Source organism: Homarus americanus, unplaced genomic scaffold (genome assembly GCF_018991925.1).
Source record: "Homarus americanus isolate GMGI-L3 unplaced genomic scaffold, GMGI_Hamer_2.0 scaffold39155, whole genome shotgun sequence".
NCBI classification, from domain to species: domain Eukaryota; kingdom Metazoa; phylum Arthropoda; class Malacostraca; order Decapoda; family Nephropidae; genus Homarus; species Homarus americanus.
The window spans coordinates 9895255-9917527 of record NW_024737042.1 but is presented as its reverse complement, the minus strand read 5'-3'; the positions used below and the strand labels follow the sequence as shown (position 1 = coordinate 9917527).

At 37.2% G+C, this 22273-nt stretch overlaps 1 protein-coding gene across 8 annotated transcripts in view; it reads left to right on the top strand.

Moving 5' to 3' along the window:
* Nucleotides 1-22273, top strand: part of LOC121872690 — an 88595-nt gene that overhangs the window by 19917 nt on the left and 46405 nt on the right. For 4 of the 8 annotated variants that reach the window (XM_042375679.1, XM_042375686.1, XM_042375683.1 and 1 more), the window contains exons 2-4: nt 1967-2079; nt 8895-9083; nt 21098-21252. In XM_042375679.1, the coding sequence (XP_042231613.1) occupies nt 1978-2079; nt 8895-9083; nt 21098-21252 (446 nt within the window). In that variant the 5' untranslated portion in view covers nt 1967-1977. Of the gene's footprint in view, nt 1-1966; nt 2080-8894; nt 9084-17584; nt 17779-20532; nt 20707-21097; nt 21253-22273 lie in introns of those variants that run through there. The other 4 variants (XM_042375684.1, XM_042375680.1, XM_042375681.1 and 1 more) reach the window with 4 other exon arrangements.

Genomic DNA, 22273 nt, shown 5'->3' with positions numbered 1-22273 from the left:
CAATTTTACCGACCCACTCCAATAAAGTAAATCTAACCTAGCTTAACATACCAAACCTAACTTAAAATAACCTAACTTACCAAACTTAACCTAAGCTGTTCTAAGCTAGCTTCTCAAACTTAACCTAAGCTGTTCTAAGCTAGCTTCTCAAACTTAACCTAAGCTGTTCTAAGCTAGCTTCTCAAACTTAACCTAACTTACCAAACCTAAGCTAGCTAAACTTACCAAACCTAACCTACTCTAAGCAAATTTACCAAATTTAATCTAAGCTAACCTAACCTAACCTAGCTTAACTTACCAAACCTAACCTACCTTAACCAAATTTACCAAATCTAATCTAAGCTAACCTAGCTTAACTTACCAAACCTAACCTAGCTTAACTTACCAAACCTAACCTAGCTTAACTTACCAAACCTAACCTAGCTTAACTTACCAAACCTAACCTAGCTTAACTTACCAAACCCAACCTAGCTTAACTTACCAAACCTAACCTAGCTTAACTTACCAAACCTAACCTAGCTTAACTTACCAAACCTAACCTAGCTTAACTTACTTAACCTAACCTACCTTAACTTACCAAACCTAACCTAACCTACCTTAACTCTACTTCAAACCTAACCTAACCTTACCTTAACTTACCAAACCCAACCTAGCTTAACTTACCAAACCTAACCTAACTTACCTCAAACCTAACCTAACCTAACCTACCTTAACTTACCAAAAACCTAACCTAACCTAACCTACCTTAACTTACCAAACCTAACCTACCTTAACTTACCAAACCTAACCTACCTTAACTTACACAAAACCTAACCTACCTTAACTTACCAAACCTAACCTACCAAACCTAACCTAAACTTAACTTACCAAACCTAACCTAACCTAACCTACCTTAACTTACCAAACCTAACCTAACCTACCTTAACTTACCAAACCTAACCTAACCTACCTTAACTTACCAAACCTAACCTAACCTACCTTAACTTACCAAACCTAACCTAACCTACCTTAACTTACCAAACCTAACCTAACCTACCTTAACTTACCAAACCTAACCTAACCTACCTTAACTTACCAAACCTAACCTACCCTAAGCAAATTTACCAAATCTAATCTAACCTAACTTTACCTGACCTAAAACTACCAAATATGTTTTCGACCACTCACTATAACAGCTCCTAGTATTCCCATGTAATAGTCTTCCTCGTTGTGCCGTTCCTTCTCTCTCATCTGTATTTTCAGTATATCTCATAAATTTCTTCCTGACCTGGTCTTTTTCTCATCTCCATTGTTCAATTTTATCAAGAGAATTCAACATTGCAAATGTCAAGGAAATCATCTACCACCTTATTTCCTGATATTTTTTTTTTTCAGTATTGATTCTTGAATATGTGGCATTAATTTAAAGTGTAGAAATCCAGAGAGAAGTGGGGAGAAATAGCACAAGTAGAAGTTTATATAATGTGAGAACTGTCCTTTTAGAAGCTTCATCATCTTGTTAATATTGTTCCTTCAGAGAGGCTGTTACCTAAGTCATATATGCTGATATAGATGATATGAACCAACCAAATCTGACTTAATGATCTTAGAATATTTAATTTTTTTTTTAGTTTGGTTAGGTTGAGTTGAGTGTGGTTATTGGTTGCCACCTGCCTTTATGAATGGTTTGGTTATGTACTGTAGTTTTCCTCAGAGATTGTTGTTGACATGACATTGATAATTTGTAGACAGTTATACTGGACTGTGATTTCATAAAGTTTTATTTATTTTATATCTTCATATCTACCCCATCAGGTTGAGTCTACAATGTAAAAGAAATGTCTCCAGAAAAGTCTCATTAAAATTCCCTTGATGAAAAGAGGTGGTTACCATCTCCTTTTGGATATAAAACACTAACTGAGAATATAAATGTTAACAAAAAGTACTGTACAGGTATAAGAAAAGGAACCCTATATAACAATTACAGCTGTGGCCAAGATGAAGCCAACCAGTAGACATGGCCTCAGCTATGGTGCTGTGCGAGTGGCCTTGGCCAAGATTATTCACCTGCATAGTGACCTCCCAGCTGTGGTAAGAGAGGTGAGTCTTCTCATGATGTCGTGTCACCAAATTTACAGACATGTTGAACTAGTGTGAGAGTTAGAAAAGTCCTTTATTGTTCTATTGTTTTATTTTAAGGCTAGATAACCACCATATGTCACCTCAAGTATTTTAAATTATCCTATCCAGGAGTACAATACTGTACAGTACTGTCCTGTACTGTATCTATGTTGAGGTATGGAACCAAACAGAAATTTTCAGTTGCATCAAAACGTTAATTCAGTAAATACTTTTCTTTCAGAATTATAAATTAATGTTCTTAACTACTTTAGTACATGTAGTTAACACTGGAAAATTAATTACATTTTTCCAAGAATCATTAGGATAAGTAGTTACCCTATTACGAAATTCTTCACTACAGATCTTTATTAGAGACAAGAAATTAGCTGTTTGTTGAAAGCATCCTTCTTTTAGGAAATTTAGGAATTGGATATTCTGATAGAGATACAAAGTTTGTGTATCAGCAACACCAGAGTCTATAAGGAAGATAGTGACATGGTACTGTAATTGCCTATGAAAGGGTTTGTAAAATACTTTTATTGCAGTGGATTACTTATGAGATGGAAGGAAACACTGGCATATACTGTACTGTGCTTGATGAAGCACATGGCAATACCTCCAGTATGAATTTGAATAACAATAATAATTAACGGTTTATTGAAAGAGCTTGGCAACCAGAAGGCTGAAAATATACAGTTACATATTTGGGGAATGGGTTTCGAATTACAAATAATATACAAGTAACATATAATATGTATTTTCATGTAGTAATAAACAAAAATTTCTAGAGGTTGTCACAAAATGTCACAATCTTCTTAGTAATGTGCTTGTAGATATTTGAGGGACTCCAAATTATGCTCAAAAAAAAGAAATCTTTATAAAATCTGAGAGGTCAACATTTGTGGAGGGATTGTGATAAACACATGAACATATAAACAGGTCTGTTATGAAGGACGATGAAAGGGAGATACTGTACCAGACTTAAGAAGACGTAAGCTGTTAAAAGTGTGGGGAGAGTCTTGAAGATTATAGTCTAACCATTTGTTGTGTGATCTACGGGAATAACCTGGTTTTAAGTACAGTACAGTAAAATACAACACCAATTTAGAAAGTCTTCTTACTGCTCTTCAGTACAGTATTACCACAACTTTTTAAAACTATGGATAAATGAATGTCTTCTTTGGCTATTACTGTTTGTTTTTGTACGTTATCCTGGCTGTTGTTTCTTCACCATTAAATTTTTCAAGTTGAATACACAAACCCATCTGGTGACTGTAATTTAAGTCCTCACACCTACACAATATACGACAGTACAGTATTCATTTTACACTACAGTATGTGGATAAGTTGAAACTGTAACTGTAAAATGTTAAGTGTGATGTTGAAAATTAGGGTACAGTACATAACATTGTGTAAGAGTTAAGTTTGGAGGTTTGAAAGTTGATTATATAATGTAATTAAAATTGATAGGAGAAATTTTGTATAGTACTGTATGATAAAAGGATTAATCAGTAAGATAAACTTCAGTCTGCTCACTCACTATAGATACAATGATTAGAGAAAATACACATTAAAAAGAATGATAGAAATAGTTAAATAGGAAAGGTTATATCAATGGTGAGATAAAGGACTAGATAAGAGAGTATTACTGTGTTGTATTTAGAGGAGAAGTCATTTGGAGGGATGTGTGGATATACACGATACCCTCGTTAATTCAACACAAAAGGGGCTCTCAAGGGTCACTCAAATTACCAAAATATCCAAATTAACCGAGTTCGGAATATTTTAACATTCAACAATTTCCGATTTTTTTAGTTCGGTTATTCATTTGTTTTCTGTTCACATTATTCCAACCAACAAACAAAACTCCATTACTATGCTTCAGCTGCCACTTAGAATATTCTATTTGTAATTACTCTGCAAGTAAATTAGTTTTTAATGAAATTTTTTCAGTGCTAATTACTCGCCAGCTATGGGTTTCCGAGGTGACTTTTTGGTGGTTTTGTGTTATTCTGGAAGTACTTAATAGGTAACCCCTTAAGTCTCGTACACAACAAGATACATTGTCTAGAAACAGTCGCCCAACAAAGTTTCTGTACTGTTGCGAGACAATCCAGAAACACTTGGGAGACAGTCCAGAAACACTTGGGAGACAGTCCAGAAACACTTGGGAGACATGGCATCATTGTTTCTGGACTGTTTAGTTACTGTTATGAAACAGTCCAGAAACAATCGGTAAACTTTGTTGCTGGACTGTCTCACGATTGTTTCACAACAGTCACGAGAGGGTCCAGAAACAATGTTGCATGTCTAGACCGAGGTAGAGCTATGAATTGGCGGGAAGAGCAGTCAACGTCGTTATGTTGGTGAATGTAGAAGTGGCCGCTGCGGCGGGTGCCTGCGTTGTTATTTCCTAAGAAGAATAAAGGCGGAGAGCAAGGAAAGACATAGACGATGGTGGATTTTGAAATTTTTGAAGGAAGTGACAACATATGGAGAAAAACTAATGACAGACCTGAAACTATAAGATGCAGCTGGATTTAGAAACATTTTAAGAACAACAGCTTCAGATTTTGAAATATTACTGAAAATGGTTGGTCCCAAAATCACAAAACAAATTACAGGTTGACAACCCTTTCTCCTAAAACCGAAAAACTCTGAAAATAAAAAAAAATAATTGTGGAGCAATATTTTTTTTTGGGGGGGGGATTAGCCCACCCGGGCACAGGTCACTGACCCACATCGGGGCCTCGGGGGTGAAAATGTAATAGCAATAATAATTATAATAATGATAATAATAATAATCATTATTCATAGTAAATAAATATTTTAATAAAAAATACACAAAAATAAAATAAGAATGATAACAATAATAATAATAATAAAATTAATAATAATAATAACAATAATACTGTAATAATAAAATAATAATAATAAAGAAATACAAGAATGAAAAAAGATCAAAAGTGAGAAACACAACCTAGACCTATGAATTATTATTATTATTATTGTTAACGCTCATAGGAGCTTATTGGTTTGTTGCTGGAGAAATAAACCCTCAACGTTGACGTGTACCATATAATTCGTTCAAAACCTGTTAAAGAACAATTCACATATAACAAATGCTGTCATCTCAGGACACAGAATGAATATTACAACCAATATACAGTACATAACCTGTTAACATCTTAAATATAACTCACATGTTACATCTGTTGATACATCAAGAGACAAGTTGTATAATATGATCAAATTACAGTACATAAATATACTTATTAAAGTTATTTAGAGTTTATATTTACGTTTTAGGGTCTTGGGTTCGACCAGCGTGTTGTTTCTTCTGCAAGAATTGGTAGACTACTGAGCAATCGCCATCCAATCGCAGCCCTAGACGAGGGCATCTGTTTTATATTAGACGACCAACAAACACGTTGTCAGCACTGCCCCCCTTTCTCACCCTCTCTCTCTCATGTTTATCTTACTGTGGCGATAACAATTATTATTATTATTATTATTACAGTAATACCCCGATTTACTCGGTTTCGCTTTATGCTATTCTACATTTACGTGGTACCTAGCCAGAACCGGAATTTCATTTTACGCAGTGCACCTACTCATACCTGGGTGAAGTATATATTTTTGTTTAGCTCATAAAATTCATACAAATTACCCACCCAGAATATAATTTACATTGCTGGAATTCTTACAATATGATGATCATTTTGAATATAAACATCATGGATTTTGCATTAGACATACAAATTTTAGATCTAATGTAATAATTTGGTTTACACAAAGCAAATATTTTATCTTTTGTGCAAAATATATGAAGTTTACATTCAAAATATTCCCTGACCTGCAAGGAATCCAGAAATGTCAATTATATTATCCTAACTTTAGTCTGAGGTATTATTTATTACTATACGTTAAAATCTAGTGTTTTCACCCAAACATTTCTCAGAGAGGTAGGAGCCAGTGAGCTGGGAAGAGGGGGGGAGTTGAGTCCATTATTTGAATGGTCATTAACCTGGTGACTGTATTTCTCTTAATTATTGTGTGTGCATACCATCATAAAATTAAGATGTTATTTTTACTACAACATAGGTATTGTGTCGGCAAAAGTGGAGTTTGGGGGTCGGGCCGGTCTCTAATGGAATTAATCCCATATGTTCTGTTGTTCACTTTACGCGGTACCCCGTGGGTTCAATTGACCGCTTGTAAATCGTAAATCGGAGTACTACTGTATTATTATTATTATAATTATTATTATATTTTAGCCCCCAGGCCCCAATGTGGGTCAGTGACCTGTGCCTGGGTGGTCTGATCCCTGTAAAAAAAAAAAAAAACCTTGCCTTTCTGAAATCCGAAAAATTCTGAAAACCGAAATGTATCTGGTCCCAATGATTTCGAATAAGGGATTGTCAACCTGTACAAACTATCGAGCCTCAATCCCTGCCAAAATACGCCTGGCAGTAACATAAAGGTATCCTGCCAGTGGGGACTCATTTACAAGCCTGATGTATACCTTCAAAGTGTCAAAACGGTCAATATCTGCCATCGTTCCGGAAGTGTGTGACGCTCTCATTGATGCCCTGAAGGAATTTTTAAAAATAAGTTTATTAAAATATTTGACATATTGTAAAGGGAAAATAATACTAAATGAAATTGAAAAAAAAATATATATAAAAATATAAACTAGTAAAATCCTGTACAGTATTGTGCCATGCACATATCAATTACATACACCGACCTATAATACTATTCATTGTTTTTCTTTAATTTTTGTCTCCTTTTCATTCATTTTCTTTCATCTTTTGTCTTCTCTTTTTGTGTGAATAAAAAGGTTACTGGCCAAAGTAAGAATAATTATTTAATGCAAATAAAATGTATGTAGAAAATTAACTACAAAACACCATCCGACTTCTTATTACAGTATTTCTGTATGGCGTCTTTCTTTTTTCTTGTTTTTTATAGTCTGGGCATGTGACATCCCACACAGAAAACGTTGTTTCAGTTGTCCACATGATGCTGAAAATAAAAGATATCAACTACATGTACTGTTTACAAAGCAAACAATAATGTATGTACGTAGTTCTTAAGTGTCGGCAAACCCACCTCACAAGCTGAATGTCAACTGATCCTCCGTGTTGCCAAATGCATCCAGACTGATCAATTTTGTATCGTTTTCCTATATGGGATGGGAAACAGGAAACATCCGAAATTGTGTTTCTGGACTGTTGCAAGACAGCCGCACAACAAATTTGGATTTTTTGAGACAGTCGCTCAACAGTCCAGAGACAATGTTCTACAACAATGTATCTCAGTGTGTACGCGTGTATCTCAGTGTGTACGCGGCTTTAAGTTCTAATTCTGAGAAAACAGTAAATAATCCATCAAAATTGTCTTAAAAGCCATCACGCTAATGGTTTCGAAATTATCTGCCCAAACTTGATTGAAAATTCGATTGCAGGGTAATTAGTGGTTTTATTGATGCTTGAAAGATTTTAGTGACATTTTCTCGAGGCTAATTGCTGTACTGTATTCGCTAACTAGGGGTTTCTGAGGAGATTGGTTGGTGTTTTTCTGTTCTCCTGGAAGTACTAATACAGCACTGTGTATAGTAAATATAGTCTATATTTTTCAGAAAATACATATAAAGGTGATTTAAACTTATGGGCACAGTATAATTGAGTTTATAAATACTGTTCTTAATATCTTTAATTATTTAAAGGTTATTAACGCTAATTACTCGATTATTTTTCATGGTGAACACAGATACTTAATCGGCATATGAAGTAGTACTGTATCTTTGTATGAAATTTGAACAAAATCCATGTTATGACCCCAAGTATCAAAATATCGGTGGATTGTTTTTGACAAACAACATTTTTTCGGAAAGTGAAAACTAACCTGTGCATTTAGTAAATATAGTCTCTATTTTTAAGAAAATGTATATAAAGGTAATTGACTATAAATATTCTAATTACAGTATCTTTAATTATTTCAATAGACACTAATTACTCAAATTTTTAAATTGTGAACCTATATCCATAATCAGCATGTAACAAAGTACCGTTGTATGAAATTTGAAAACAAATCCATGATATGCCCGAAATGCCATAATACAGTACAGGTACTACAGTACCGGTATGTATTAGGCTATACCTTGTGATTATTACACTTTCAGAATATCATGTACATATTATCAACTCACCTCATAATGTAATTGTTACATTTATTTATTACTGTACATCCATTTGAAAATTATTTAATTTTGCACAATAATTATAAATAGAATATTTTATGTGGCAGCCAAGGCAACTTTTCGGAGCCAATCTTTTATTTCGGATTCATTCCCAATTCAAATCTTCTAATTCGTTTAAAAAATATATACGAATTATAACGATCCAAAGTAACGAGGGTACAGTGTATACTGGTTCCATTATGTATGAATTGGTTCTCAGAGTGTTGCATTGTTAGGTAGCTGTAAAGGATGTGTTTGATGAAGGTTGACAAAAGATTGATCTGGCAAAGACTGAGCAACTACATAAGAATTACAATACCCTGTACTGTATTTATGAGTAAATTCAAAAACTATTCTGGAAACTAAGAAATTATATACGAATAACTTGTAATTTCTTTTGCAACCTAAATGTTGCAGAATAACAACTGGATGATTAAGTAGGTTGTTATTACATACGAAAAAGGATGAAAGATTTGTGTTTCTTAAGAAGTCCTATAGCACATCTAAATGACTAATTAGAAAATGATATAACAAATAAGTATAATTTCAGAATAGGGATGGGCACTGTAGTACAAACAAGAGCACAGTACCCATTGGCAACTATATGAATGACAACACAGTAGGAATAGAGGAGAAAACTGAAAGAGAATCCAAGAGGATCTGCAGCTCCAAACATTTCCCACAGAAGAAGCTCACCAAGGATGAAGTTGATGCTAATGATCACGAGGAGACATATGAGGTATGTTGGGTCTTTTTTCTTAGAGCAAGCATGGGCAACCTTTCCTCTGTCATGGGCTGCATTATAATTTAGGTATTTTTCTGCGGGCCAACCCACCAAAATTTATATCCTACCTACCTGTAACACAAAAGTAATGTTGATATTGTATTAGCACAGACAGTGTAACAGTTTGTTGTCTTGTCCACCTTGTGATATTTTCAATTTACAATCAAACTTTTTCCCATTTATGAAGCAAATCTATCATGATAATGTTTTAAGTAATATGAGAAACTACAATGAAACAACCTATAGGCTCTCTCTCTCTCATATATATATATATATATATATATATATATATATATATATATATATATATATATATATATATATATATATATATATATATATATATATATATATATATATATATATATATATATATGCTGATAACCACAAGGAAAGAAGAAAACACGAAGTTCCCAAACGCTTTCATGTAATTCACATCTTCAGTTTACGGGCCAAGTTCTGCTCGGACTGCATGATGGATTAGTTGCTATGTGGCAGTGGGTCACTTGGGAATTAACTAAGGTTGGGTAAGTCCAAGTGGGATCATGAGCAGTGGTCAGGAGTACCTATACGGAGATTTTCAACGAAATTTAATTTTTGGAACTTAAAGGGGGTTTAACTAAGTAAGTATGTACAGTGATATCTCTGTTAACCGGAACAATTGGTGCAGAGTACTTTTGGGAATGAGAGATTCCGGGTAACGAGACGATTCTCTCAAAGCTGGAAAAAATCCCCCATTCCCGGAATTTTCCGGGTAACGGAAAAGCGTTCTTGGAAGTTCCAGAAATTGCCCATTACATCATCTCTTGAACCTGGAAAAATATCCCTATTCCCTGGAATTTTCCAGGTATCGGGAAAATTTTCTCCGAATTTTCCAGAAAATGTGCCCCTCAGAAAATTGTTCCCAAAACCGGAATTTTCCGGAAAATTCTGGCTTTGGGAAATATTTTCCGAGAAAATTTCAATTCCGGCTATTGGAGTGTTCCAGGTTTGGGAACTTCGTGTTTTCTTCTTTCCTTGTGGTTACTGTATACACCCAGACTTCACGCTACACTCCACAGTGATTTACTTATATATATATATATATATATATATATATATATATATATATATATATATATATATATATATATATATATATATATATATATATATATATATATATATATATATATATATATATATATATATATATATATATATATATATAATGTAGTATAGTTGATTTTGAAGAAAAATCTTGAATAATATTTCTTTCTCCACCCCATCATCATCCAGGGTTTCTACATACACACCTCAAAGTAAGGAACTTTTCTACCATTTTTGTTGAATTAGAAATTTCGGTGAGCTGGAACCATTACTCAAAACCCATTGAACAATGGTTCAAGACTATCTTTGTAACGTAACGACCTTCTGAGACGGAGTTTTAATTGAGGGGTACTGTATATATATATATATAGTGGGTGTATGCTATAACGAATCTAATTGGTTTCTAGAACCTTGTTCGTTATAGCATTCGCTCATAGGATTAATCCGCTCCAGGCCCAAATAACAACCACTTAACACTGAAAATATAATATAAAATTAAAATTGTAAAAAAGTATAAAGATGCATCTAAACCCCTGAAATAAAGAATATCATAAATATTTGTAATAAAAAACAAAATTGGAAAAAAATTAAATAATGTTCAAGCAGAGTTTGTCACTATAGCATTCTCACCTTATAGGTAAAACCGTCAATTAGGAATATTCGTAGTAGAACTGTTCAAGTATACCTATCAGATATATATATATATATATATATATATATATATATAGTGGCCTCAAGTAATTTTAACTCAATCCGCTCCAGAAGGTCGCTAACTAAACGTTTGCTAATCAAACCATTGTTTCAATGGGTTTTTGGTAATGGTTCAGTCATCAAAAATTTCCAAATTCACAAAAATGGTAGAAAAGTTCACTTACTTGAGGTGTGTAGTAGGCTCTGGATGATGATGATGATGATGATTTAGAATGGGGTGGAGGAGAAGGAAGAAGAGAAGGCATTGGGGTGAAGAGAAGTCACCATGGTGCCATTTCACCATAAAATTTTAGCTCTGTTTAATTCAAGATTATTTTAAATCAATGCTGCACTGCATTATATATTGTCAATATATAAAATATATTTCAAAAAATGACCAATAATTTGCTTTGGAAACACAGACAAAAAGCATTTAGTTGAAGAGGGAGTCTTCTGCCAAAGATGTGTTACTCCAGTGAAACAGAGAGAGACTGACGCTTCGTTTGCTGTGTTAAGAGGCTGATGCCGCTGCATTAAACTAGTCACTTACCTTCAATTTCGTTCAATAATTGTTAAAATGACTAAAAAATTGAATATTAAACTTTAAAATTATTGAATAGTATAAACTTGGATATTTACAAAAATAGTAAGGAATTTAAGCTCCTGAACCCATTAATGTATTATGACTGGATACTAAAGCTGGTTGCCCGGTCAGTGCAAGCGAAAATGATGTTGAGGTCGGTTCGTAAGAAGTTCGTTAAGCTTAATTTTTTTCGCTAATCCTAATTGAAGATCTCTATGGAAGGCAGTTCGTTAATCAAATTACAAGTAATCCTGAGGTGCCTGTTTAAATGTAGCTGTATATATATATATATATATATATATATATATATATATATATATATATATATATATATATATATATATATATATATATATATATATATATATATATATATATATATATATATATATATATATATATATATATATATATATATATTGTACCCCACTTAATCTAGTCAATTTTGAACCCAGAGGGTCCTGCTATGAAACTGCTGCTATGAACAACAGAACATATGGGATTAATTCCAATAGGTCCCAGCCCGACCCCCCCTAAACTCCACTTTTGACTACATAACTATGTTGTAGTAAAATTTATCTTAACTTTATGATGGTATGAAAAACAAGTAATATAGAAGAGGTTAGGTTAGGAAAGATAAAGGTTAACATAGAAAATAAAGACAGGTTAAAAAACGGGAAAATTTCAGGAACACTTACGTAGTAGAAGAGATGGGTCGGCATACGGGATGGAGGCTGGTTCTGAGGCAGAGTGGCAGATTATTGGCCTCAGGTGAATCACCATTACTAGGTGAATCAACAACATCACTGTCATTTTACAGTTGTCAGGCTTCTGACAAATCCTCAAAGTCAACTTCACTCATCACTGGCTTGGGCTGGCTGTGGTGGGTTGCGGCGAAGAATCCCGGTTATGCTTTGCTGATCGCTGGTGTTGATGTTGTCGGATACACCTTGATGTAACGGCTCCATAGCCTGCACCAGTCGGGTATGGAAGACTTCATAGCGCTCATCGCCATTGTCAAAGGGGAAAGGACGGACTTAATTTTTTCTGTAAACTCTATGGACACACTTTAATATCATCACTATGACTTAAACTAGGTTCTTCGGAGAATGACGCACCTCTTTCCTCCTCCTCTTCACTGGCGTAGTTCTTTCTTCCGGCAACATCTCGTCGGCAGTCACTTCAGGATCTTTGATCACCTCCAGATGTCTTCGCTGGTGGTCTTCGGAGAAGCCTTCAGTTGTAATATTGAGCGTAGCTTCTTCTGGCAAGGTCCATTGCTACTGCGCCAGTCTGAACCTGACTCAGTCACAGGTTCACCTTCCCTTCTCACCTGGTATGCTGCAACATATGTCTCCATGCGTGACGAATCGTAGCAATAGTCAGCAGATCCCATGCCTCCAAATTCAAGAAGTCTAAGCAGCTTGTTTACCGTTAAATCCTTCCAAGATTGTTTGATCGAGAAGTTCTGAGTCAACGCCTTGTTCCTTGTCCTCGCCGCTTTTGCTCTCGGGCTGTCGTGTCACCCAGCTTACGAACTCATCCTTGGTGTTGGTAGAGTCGTTTCAGGAGCTTGAACTTCTTGCAGAGTACGCAGCCACATTGCAGATCAACCCTGGTCCATGGGCTGATTAATGACGAAAGTTGAGTGAAGGAAGACCACTTTTACGCTAGATTTTATCCATAAGTAGGGCGAGTGTCCAGTAAAAGGTCGGGCGAGCAACAAAATATTGAATGGAACATTCTGTTGCTCTCGAGAATTTCTTCTTCATGTCGGGAAACAAAACAGTTGTCAAACCAGAAGAGGGACAGAGAAGAGGATGAACTTCACGCCTTACGCGGTGTGGTTAGCCAGCGGGATATTGTGTTGCAAGGTTCATGTCCATATTCTGTAGGCGCAGGCTTGCGGGCTGTGTGAATCACCGGCAACTTTGGTTTACAGGTACCGAGGGTATTGGTGGTAAACAGGACGGTGATATGCTTCCTTCTGCAACAACTTCCCACTCTTACCTGCTGGGTAGACTGGACAACGAAGGTCTTGAAGGTAATTTTTCCAGAAAAGACCAGATTCGTCCATGTTAAACAACACCTGGTCGCTACTGTACTGTCCTTCCTCCATAACTTTACCGTAAAAAACGGAGGAAAATTCTAGCCGCCATTAACGGTCAGCATCTCGCCTCACCACCAATGTTGATGTTGGTGATCTTGTTCCTCTCTTCAAAACCTATGCAGCCAACCAGAGTGGAAGCATTACGGGTTTGGGCTCCTGCAATTCCCAGCGCTTCACGGTCACTGCTACAGAGCAGCTCACGGCGCACCTGCACTGAGCTGTCCACCGCCATGTTGGCAAGGCCGCTACCGACTTTGACCAAATAACCCACCAGCAAATTTTCCACTTTTTTGTCAGCACTTCTGTTCTGGCAATACCTGAGCAGATGAAGCACCTGCAGACTTTGTGATTTTTATGTGCTCTTGATCTGGCTGCATCCTTTCTGATCGCATTTAATCGATTCGTTGGACACGCGTTATGCTGGCGCCGAGATCAACTTGCCGGGCCTTTCTCCAAATCTTGAACAATTTGGTACTTCACCTCAGAAGCTTAATGAACGCTTTGTCTTCTTTTGGCTTAGTGCCGCTGGGTCCAGGTGTAAGGAAAGGTCTCTCTCTGGGGCGAGTGGTGTGAACCGCTGGGCTTTCATTTTTACGGAACAATGATGCGCCAGCACATCGGGTGGCCTTGAGGGATGAAACTGCGCCGCTGCCAGGTCAAGTGTCGCTTCTCCCTCCCTCCCTCCCTCCCCGGGTGGTCACGCCATAATACTTTTAAGCCACCACAGCTAGCTACAGGTTGGCAGCAGGGTAGGGAGCATGGCTAATCACGTCCGATACGTCATATGACGCCAGTGACAATTAAAGACACACTGCGAACCTGGCCGCTGCTGCCGGTTTGCGAGGGAGAGGCGAGGAGCACAGGCAGGCAGGCGGCAAAGTATTCAGAAATGGACACTCATCGGTGATATGTGAAAAAAAACTGCAGTAGAAAGTTCAGCTTTGAAAAGGCACCGCCTGATATGATAAAACGCGTTATGAAACGTTAGCGGGTAATACTGTGGTATATATATATATATATATATATATATATATATATATATATATATATATATATATATATATATATACTAAGAAATTTAATATAAAACTTTTAAAATTATTGAATAGTACAAACTTCTTGATACTGTATTTCTAAAATAGTAAGGAATTTAAGCCCTAGAACCGATTACTGTATTGGCGGACTAATACTACAGCTGGTGGACCGCCAAATGCAAGCGAAAACATGTGGAGGGGCGCTTGTTAAAAATTTGTTAATTGAGGGATTGCTCGTTAACCGAAGTTAAGAATCTTATGGAAGGTAATTTGTTAACCGAAATTTCGTTAACCGAGGCGCTCGTAACCGAGGGATCACTGTATAGGTACTCCTGAGTACAGTGAGTTCTGCTATAACGCGTGTTTTGATAACGCGAATTTGCTCTAACGCGATTTATGAATTCGGAACAATATTTGTATAACGCGAACGCTTGTTTGCTATAACGCGATTTTTGCTTACTATTTCTCCAATTTTGTGGTATTAACTGTGAATATGGTAAAGAAGAATATCTCCAAAAAGCGTTCTGATGATAGAATTCCCGGTGATTATCGTAAAAGAAAGGATATAACACTTGAAGAGAAGCTCGATGTTATCAACCTCAAAATCACCCTTCTCCTCCATCAAGTTACATTCATATTTTTTCAAGGTAAAGTGTTAAATTTAATGTATGATTTCATTATTAGATATGAATGTAACATTAATTAGACTGTGCTATCCTTTGTGTTAGGCTAACTACTAAATTTTTTCGATTTCGAGTAATCTGCACCTAACCCTATTTTCTCCATAAGCCCTGTTATTTCTATTACGCGATTTTCTATAACACGATATTTTACAAGAACACAATTATCGCGTTATAGCAGAACTACCTGTATGCTCATTCCGAATCTGCAGTCCATGATCTAATTGCGGGATAATTAGTGGTCAAAATGATGCTTGGAATATTTTAATTACATTATTTCAATGCTAATTACTCGCCAACCGTGGGTTGCCGAGGTGTGATTTTGGGGTTTTTGCGTTATTCTGAAGGTACAGTAATATCTCCGTTATCCAGAATCCCTCAAACCCGGAACACTCCAATAGCCGGAATTGAAATTTTCTCGGAAAATATTTCCCAAAGCCGGAATTTTCCGGAAAATTCCGGTTTCGGGAACAATTTTCTGAGGGGCACATTTTCCGGAAAATATTTTCCCGATACCTGGAAAATTCCAGGGAATAGGGATATTTTTCCAGGTTCAAGAGATGATGTAATGGGCAATTTCTGGAACTTCCAAGAACGTTTTTCCGTTACCCGGAAAATTCCGGGAATGGGGGATTTTTTCCAGCTTTGAGAGAATCGTCTCGTTACCCGGAATCTCTCATTCCCAAAAGTACTCTGCACCAATTGTTCCGGTTAACAGAGATATCACTGTACATACTTACTTAGTTAAACCCCCTTTAAGTTCCAAAAATTAAATTTCGTTGAAAATCTCCGTATAGGTACTCCTGACCACTGCTCATGATCCCACTTGGACTTACCCAACCTTAGTTAATTCCCAAGTGACCCACTGCCACATAGCAACTAATCCATCAAGCAGTCCGAGCAGAACTTGGCCCGTAAACTCGCACAAGTTAACATTTTATATTGTTTACTATTTATACTTATTTCACCATTACATTTTCGTAGTTGTTTACTCTTAGGTGATGAAACAGTAATGTATTGTGTGTGAAGATTATTCTTTTAATAAATTTTGCTTTACTCACCATAAACTGGCTGCATCTACCTGAACCGCGGGTCACATTAAATAGAATTTCTCATTCCGCGGGCCGCACAAACCATGGAGGTATAAAGGGTGGAGGCGGCATTCCGCACGCTCTCTGGAGCTAATTCTCCCCCACATCGGCCATCTTTGTATAGGCTGGTCGCGTCCAGTAGGCTGAGTGACCCTCGTTGACACTGGTTTGCACTGCTTACATAGCATCCCTGTGTGATCAAGTGAAACTTTTATCTTTTTTTCAACCCGTGATTTTTTTGCCATCCCATTCAACATGTTGACGAATAGCCATTTCATCCATCCCCAAAGAAAAAATATTACCATAAGTTTCGTCTGTGGATTTCTTGGCCTGCTCGAGTGCACTGAATGATGCCTCGGTAAATCCGGGTTTCACCTTTACTCTTTTACTCTATTGTACCATTTTTCCAGCGTTCGTGGATGGGGGACAGACAAGTATCAAAAGTTTTTCTTGTGAATTTCTATGCTTGTGGTGAGTAAAAGTTCAAAGTGAGAGCAAAACTTCTCAAAGCAGGGGCTTTCCGCTAATCTTAGCAATCTGTCTTTTCACAAGGTCAGTCACTCCACCAGCACAGGATTCTACAATAGTCAGACTGTCTTCACTCACTAGGTTTTTTCTTTTAATACACTAATCACAGAACACAAGTCAGCATTTTTCTTTTTCAATCGTCGTGTTTTCTGTTGCAAGTTTTTTTTTTCCCTTAGATTTCACAGGTTTTTCTTCTAATTTCCTATTTATCACTTTTGATGGAGAATTTGTAAAATTAGCTTCGAGGTAATTTTCTGCTACAAAACTATATTCCCAGGCTTGGCAATACACAGGTCAGAAAGTGATCCTCTCAACAATCATCTTGTATTGCTAATCAAAGCAGTAGCTGAGACCTATCGATAGGTGAGCTACATAAATGCAGGCAAACAGCTCACAGCATGAAACGTATCTCTCAAAGCTGTTAAAAGTAGAACTAGCATGAATATGTTAATTTTGTTCAGTGGAATCTAATGATTAGTCTGCAAGGTAAAAATGCACAGAAATCCCCCTGTGCTCAGGGTACCAAGTTTGTGCCATGATAAGGATAATTGATGCTAATGATTAGTGCTGTTCATTGAAATGTAGTTTTATTGTACGATAGTATATAAAAAATGGTTGAAAAAAACATAATAGTTTCACTTGATCACACAGGGATGCTATGTAAGCAGTGTAAACCAGTGTCAACGAGGGTCACTCAGCCTACTGGACGCGACCAGCCTATACAAAGATGGCCGATGTGGGGGAGAATTGGCTCCAAGGAGCGCATGGAATGCCGCCTCCACCCTTTATACCTCCATTACACAAACACATGGCCCGGGCCGTGGGCTGCTCATGCCTGTCTTAGAGTAATAACCTTGTCGTGACCTTGTATAGGACCCAAGCTTTTGTAGGTACAGTTTGTGACCTTGTACAGTACCCAAGCTTTTGTAGGTACAGTTTGTGACCTTGTACAGTACCCAAGCTTTTGTAGGTACAGTTTGTGACCTTGTACAGTACCCAAGCTTTTGTAGGTACAGTTTGTGACCTTGTACAGTACCCAAGCTTTTGTAGGTACAGTTAGTGACCTTGCACAGTACCCAAGCTTTTGTAGGTACAGTTTGTGACCTTGTACAGTACCCAAGCTTTTGTAGGTACAGTTTGTGACCTTGCACAGTGCCCAAGCTTTTGTAGGTACAGTTTGTGACCTTGCACAGTGCCCAAGCTTTTGTAGGTACAGTTTGTGACCTTGCACAGTGCCCAAGCTTTTGTAGGTACAGTTTGTGACCTTGCACAGTGCCCAAGCTTTTGTAGGTACAGTTTGTGACCTTGTACAGTGCCCAAGCTTTTGTAGGTACAGTTTGTGACCTTGTACAGTGCCCAAGCTTTTGTAGGTACAGTTTGTGACCTTGTACAGTGCCCAAGCTTTTGTAGGTACAGTTTGTGACCTGCACAGTGCCCAAGCTTTTGTAGGTACAGTTAGTGACCTTGTGCAGTGTCCAAGCTTTTTTAGGTACAGTATGTGACCTTGCACAGTACCCAAGCTTTTGTAGGTACAGTTTGTGACCTTGCACAGTGTCCAAGCTTTTGTAGGTACAGTTAGTGACCTTGTGCAGTGTCCAAGTTTTTTTAGGTACAGTATGTGACCTTGCACAGTACCCAAGCTTTTGTAGGTACAGTTTGTGACCTTGTGCAGTGTCCAAGCTTTTGTAGGTACAGTTTGTGACCTTGTATAGGACCCGAGTTTTTGAAGGTACAGTTCATGACGTTGTATAGGACCCAAGTTTTTGTTGGTACAGTTTGTTACTTTGCAGTGTCCAAGCTTTTGTAAGTACAGTTTGTGACCTTGTGCAGTATCCAAGCTTTTGTAGGTGCAGTTCATGACCTTGCAGTGTCCAAGCTTTTGTAGGTGCAGTTCATGACCTTGCACAGTGTCCAAGCTTTTGTAGGTGCAGTTCATGACCTTGCACAGTGTCCAAGCTTTTGTGCAGTTCATGACCTTGCACAATGTCCAAGCTTTTGTAGGTACAGTTCATGACCTTGCACAGTGTCCAAGCTTTTGTAGGTACAGTTCATGACCTTGTATAGGACCCGAGTTTTTGAAGGTACAGTTCATGACGTTGTATAGGACCCAAGTTTTTGTAGGTACAGTTCATGACCTTGTACAGGATCCAAGCTTTTGTAGGTACAGTTTATGACCTTGCACAGTGCCCAAGCTTTTGTAGGTACATTTTGTGGCCTTGCACAGTACCCAAGCTTTTGTAGGTACAGTTAGTGACCTTGTGCAGTGTCCAAGCTTTTGTAGGTACAGTTAGTGACCTTGTGCTGTGTCCAAGCTTTTGTAGGTACAGTTAGTGACCTTGCACAGTGCCCAAGCTTTTGTAGGTACAGTTTGTGACCTTGTGCAGTGTCCAAGCTTTTGTAGGTACAGTTTGTGATCTTGTACAGTACCCAAGCTTTTGTAGGTACAGTTTGTAACTTTGCACAGTGTCCAAGCTTTTGTAGGTACAGTTTGTGACCTTGTGCAGTGTCCAAGCTTTCGTAGGTATAGTTCATGACCTTGTACAGTGTCCAAGTTTTTGTAGGTACAGTTCATGACCTTGCACAGTGTCCAAGTTATTGTGCTGTTGGTAGCAAGTGTATCTGCCAATGGTGGAACTAGCTATTGGTGGATTATCTTCCATGCTCTATTATATGGATTTAAAGTGTGAACTGTGCATGTAAAGGAGAAAGTAAGTTTGTGTTATGTTTTGAGTTCAGCATGAATGGTAGACAGGTTATAAGGAAGACAAAATGTGGAGTTGAGGAGGAGAAGAAGTGATAAGGAATACAAGACAGTAAAGTGATGTGTAGACAGATTGAGTGAATAGGGAAAGTAAGTATTGTAAGAAGAATGTATGATTAATTCAGAAGTGGCTGGTAGAGAGAGAGAACAAGTAGGGGATGGAAAAATGGAGTGAGGGAAGTATTGAATAGGAGGAGATGGACAACAAGGAAACATTGGTGTGTGTGTATATGCATGGTAAGAAAGCACAGCACTGACTGGTTTATAGGGAGGGACATTGGTGCTGATGGTTGCTATTAGTTTGTAAGAAATGAGAGAGTTAAACTAGCTAGATCTTTGTTCATCTCATTTAACCTTTGGACAATGAGTCAATAAGACGAGGGAGAGTGCGCGTGTTACTGATGATTTCAACCACCCTGCACTCGGTGGGAAAAGGCATTCAAATTTGAAAAATATAAAAAAGAATATATATTATGTGTGTTTATGTTTATATAATAAGGTTACAGTCATAACACATATTAACAAGGTCACCTGCAGACAAACAAAAGAATCGGACAAGGAGGTAGATATGATCGCCCGGTAAGGAGATTAGCCTGCATCGTCAACTCGATACAGTTTATTTGGGTCAAACCTGTCAAATACAAATAATCAATTTACAAGAGGGAAACTGAAGGTTCAGTGACATGTCATATATGAATACATTCACCTAATATTAGCACAAGTGAGTACATTATCTTAACAGTAAACACAGCATAAGCTGCATATCGTCAGAAGTTACTCAATTAATATTCTTCACGTCCACAATGAAACACAATATTTTTACACTTACTTGTTGCAGGTTTGGCTTGGACCAGACAGCCTCTGGTGTGTTTAGGGCGATCAGTTGCGGGGTACTGCTGTATGTTATCATCCAGGGGCCTGGCCCGCCTCGGTGAACATCAAGCGAATTCAGCATATACACGCCTTGTTCCTCATTAAGACTCAAGCTGATCCACCAGCGTCTCATCGTGTAGTACATATCAACATTAATTCTTATCACTCCTCATAATTACTTTCACTACTCTTATCATCTTATCACTCCTATGATTACCGCTGTCCAGCGGTAAAAGTAGGCATATATAATAATGAGGCGTGAGCCTATAAAAATTTCTGCCTCGTGTGAAGCAGGATTGAACAACAGTGTGACTGTCTGTCTGTCTCTCTGTATACTATTTTGTACAGTATAATAAGTGTCAGCTGTGATATTTAAGAAGTTACTGCAGTATAACAGAAGACTGACAGCGAGAGCAGATGCTGATTGTACACCATAGTTAGTGCATATGTAAGAATCTGTACTGAAATTTGTACCCTTAGTATTTTTCTATAAAGAACTCTTTATACATCATATTTCTAATACTTGACAGGGTGTGAGCCAAATAACAAAAGAGGTGATCTTAGAGCAAATTGAATCTGAGGCAGAATCACTTGGTGTTGAAGTTTGCATGGCAGCCAAGAGTATGATTATGGCTCTGGTGAAATTGCTGGCACATCTTGTCCAGGAAGGAAAACACTATTTGAGGTAAAGTAAATACCCACTCAAGGATTTGTTACTACATGTGTTATATGCTTCATCATTATCAGTTTGTATCTACCTACTGTTAGAGAAGGCATCCTCATTTGTTCCACATGTTTGGTCAGGAGCTTTCCCAACCCTTTGATCACTTTCTGATTATCGAATTTCATCTACCTGTTGAGTAGTTGGTGGGGGACAAGAGGGCAAGGGTGGATCCTGGGAGGGGGTCCTGGGGGTCTGGACCCCCCCTTTTCATCAGAAAATTTCAATACTTTTTCTTTAATGCAGTATTGAATTCAGTCATTTTTGTATAGTAAAAAGTATTTACTATTGACCTCAGAATATCTTCTAATATCAAGTGCACATGGGTTCAAAATGGCCTCAAAATGCCCATGATATTGGTCAGATTTCAAAAAAAATAGTCTGGGGGTTTACAACGCCCTCCCAAAGCCCCCCAGCTGGGCGGACTCACTTTGCTTGCCATGTTCCCCACCCAAAACTTCTTGGATCCTCCCCTCTTTTGATATTCCTGGAGGTATTCTTTTTCCTATCCTGTAGGAGCCAGTTAAGGATCTCCTCTACTGTGTGGTAAGTGGTAAATTTATTCTAATCTAACTGGTGAATATTACACAAAGTTCTAAATTCGACTAGGCTTGAATTTTCTTGTGCTCTTAAGTTTGGTCCTGTACGAGGTATTATGCCTTACTTATGGGTGGTGTGCAGAATTTATATATCATTATAATATAAATTGTACAGGATTTTTAAAAATTAATATAGTAGATGGAGTAAGATAAGACTTAAAATTTAGTATACTGTAGTAGATAGAGTATGATTAAAAATATTTATAGTGTTAGTTCAAGGACACAGGAAGTTGAGTTAGGTAAAGAAATTTGCAGTGGAGGAAATGTTTCTTGTTACACACAGAGGTAAACCAAATGGGTGTTATGAGCCTTGAACTACAAAACTACAAATGGAAAGAACCTGTAAAAAAAAAATATATATATATATATATATATATATATATATA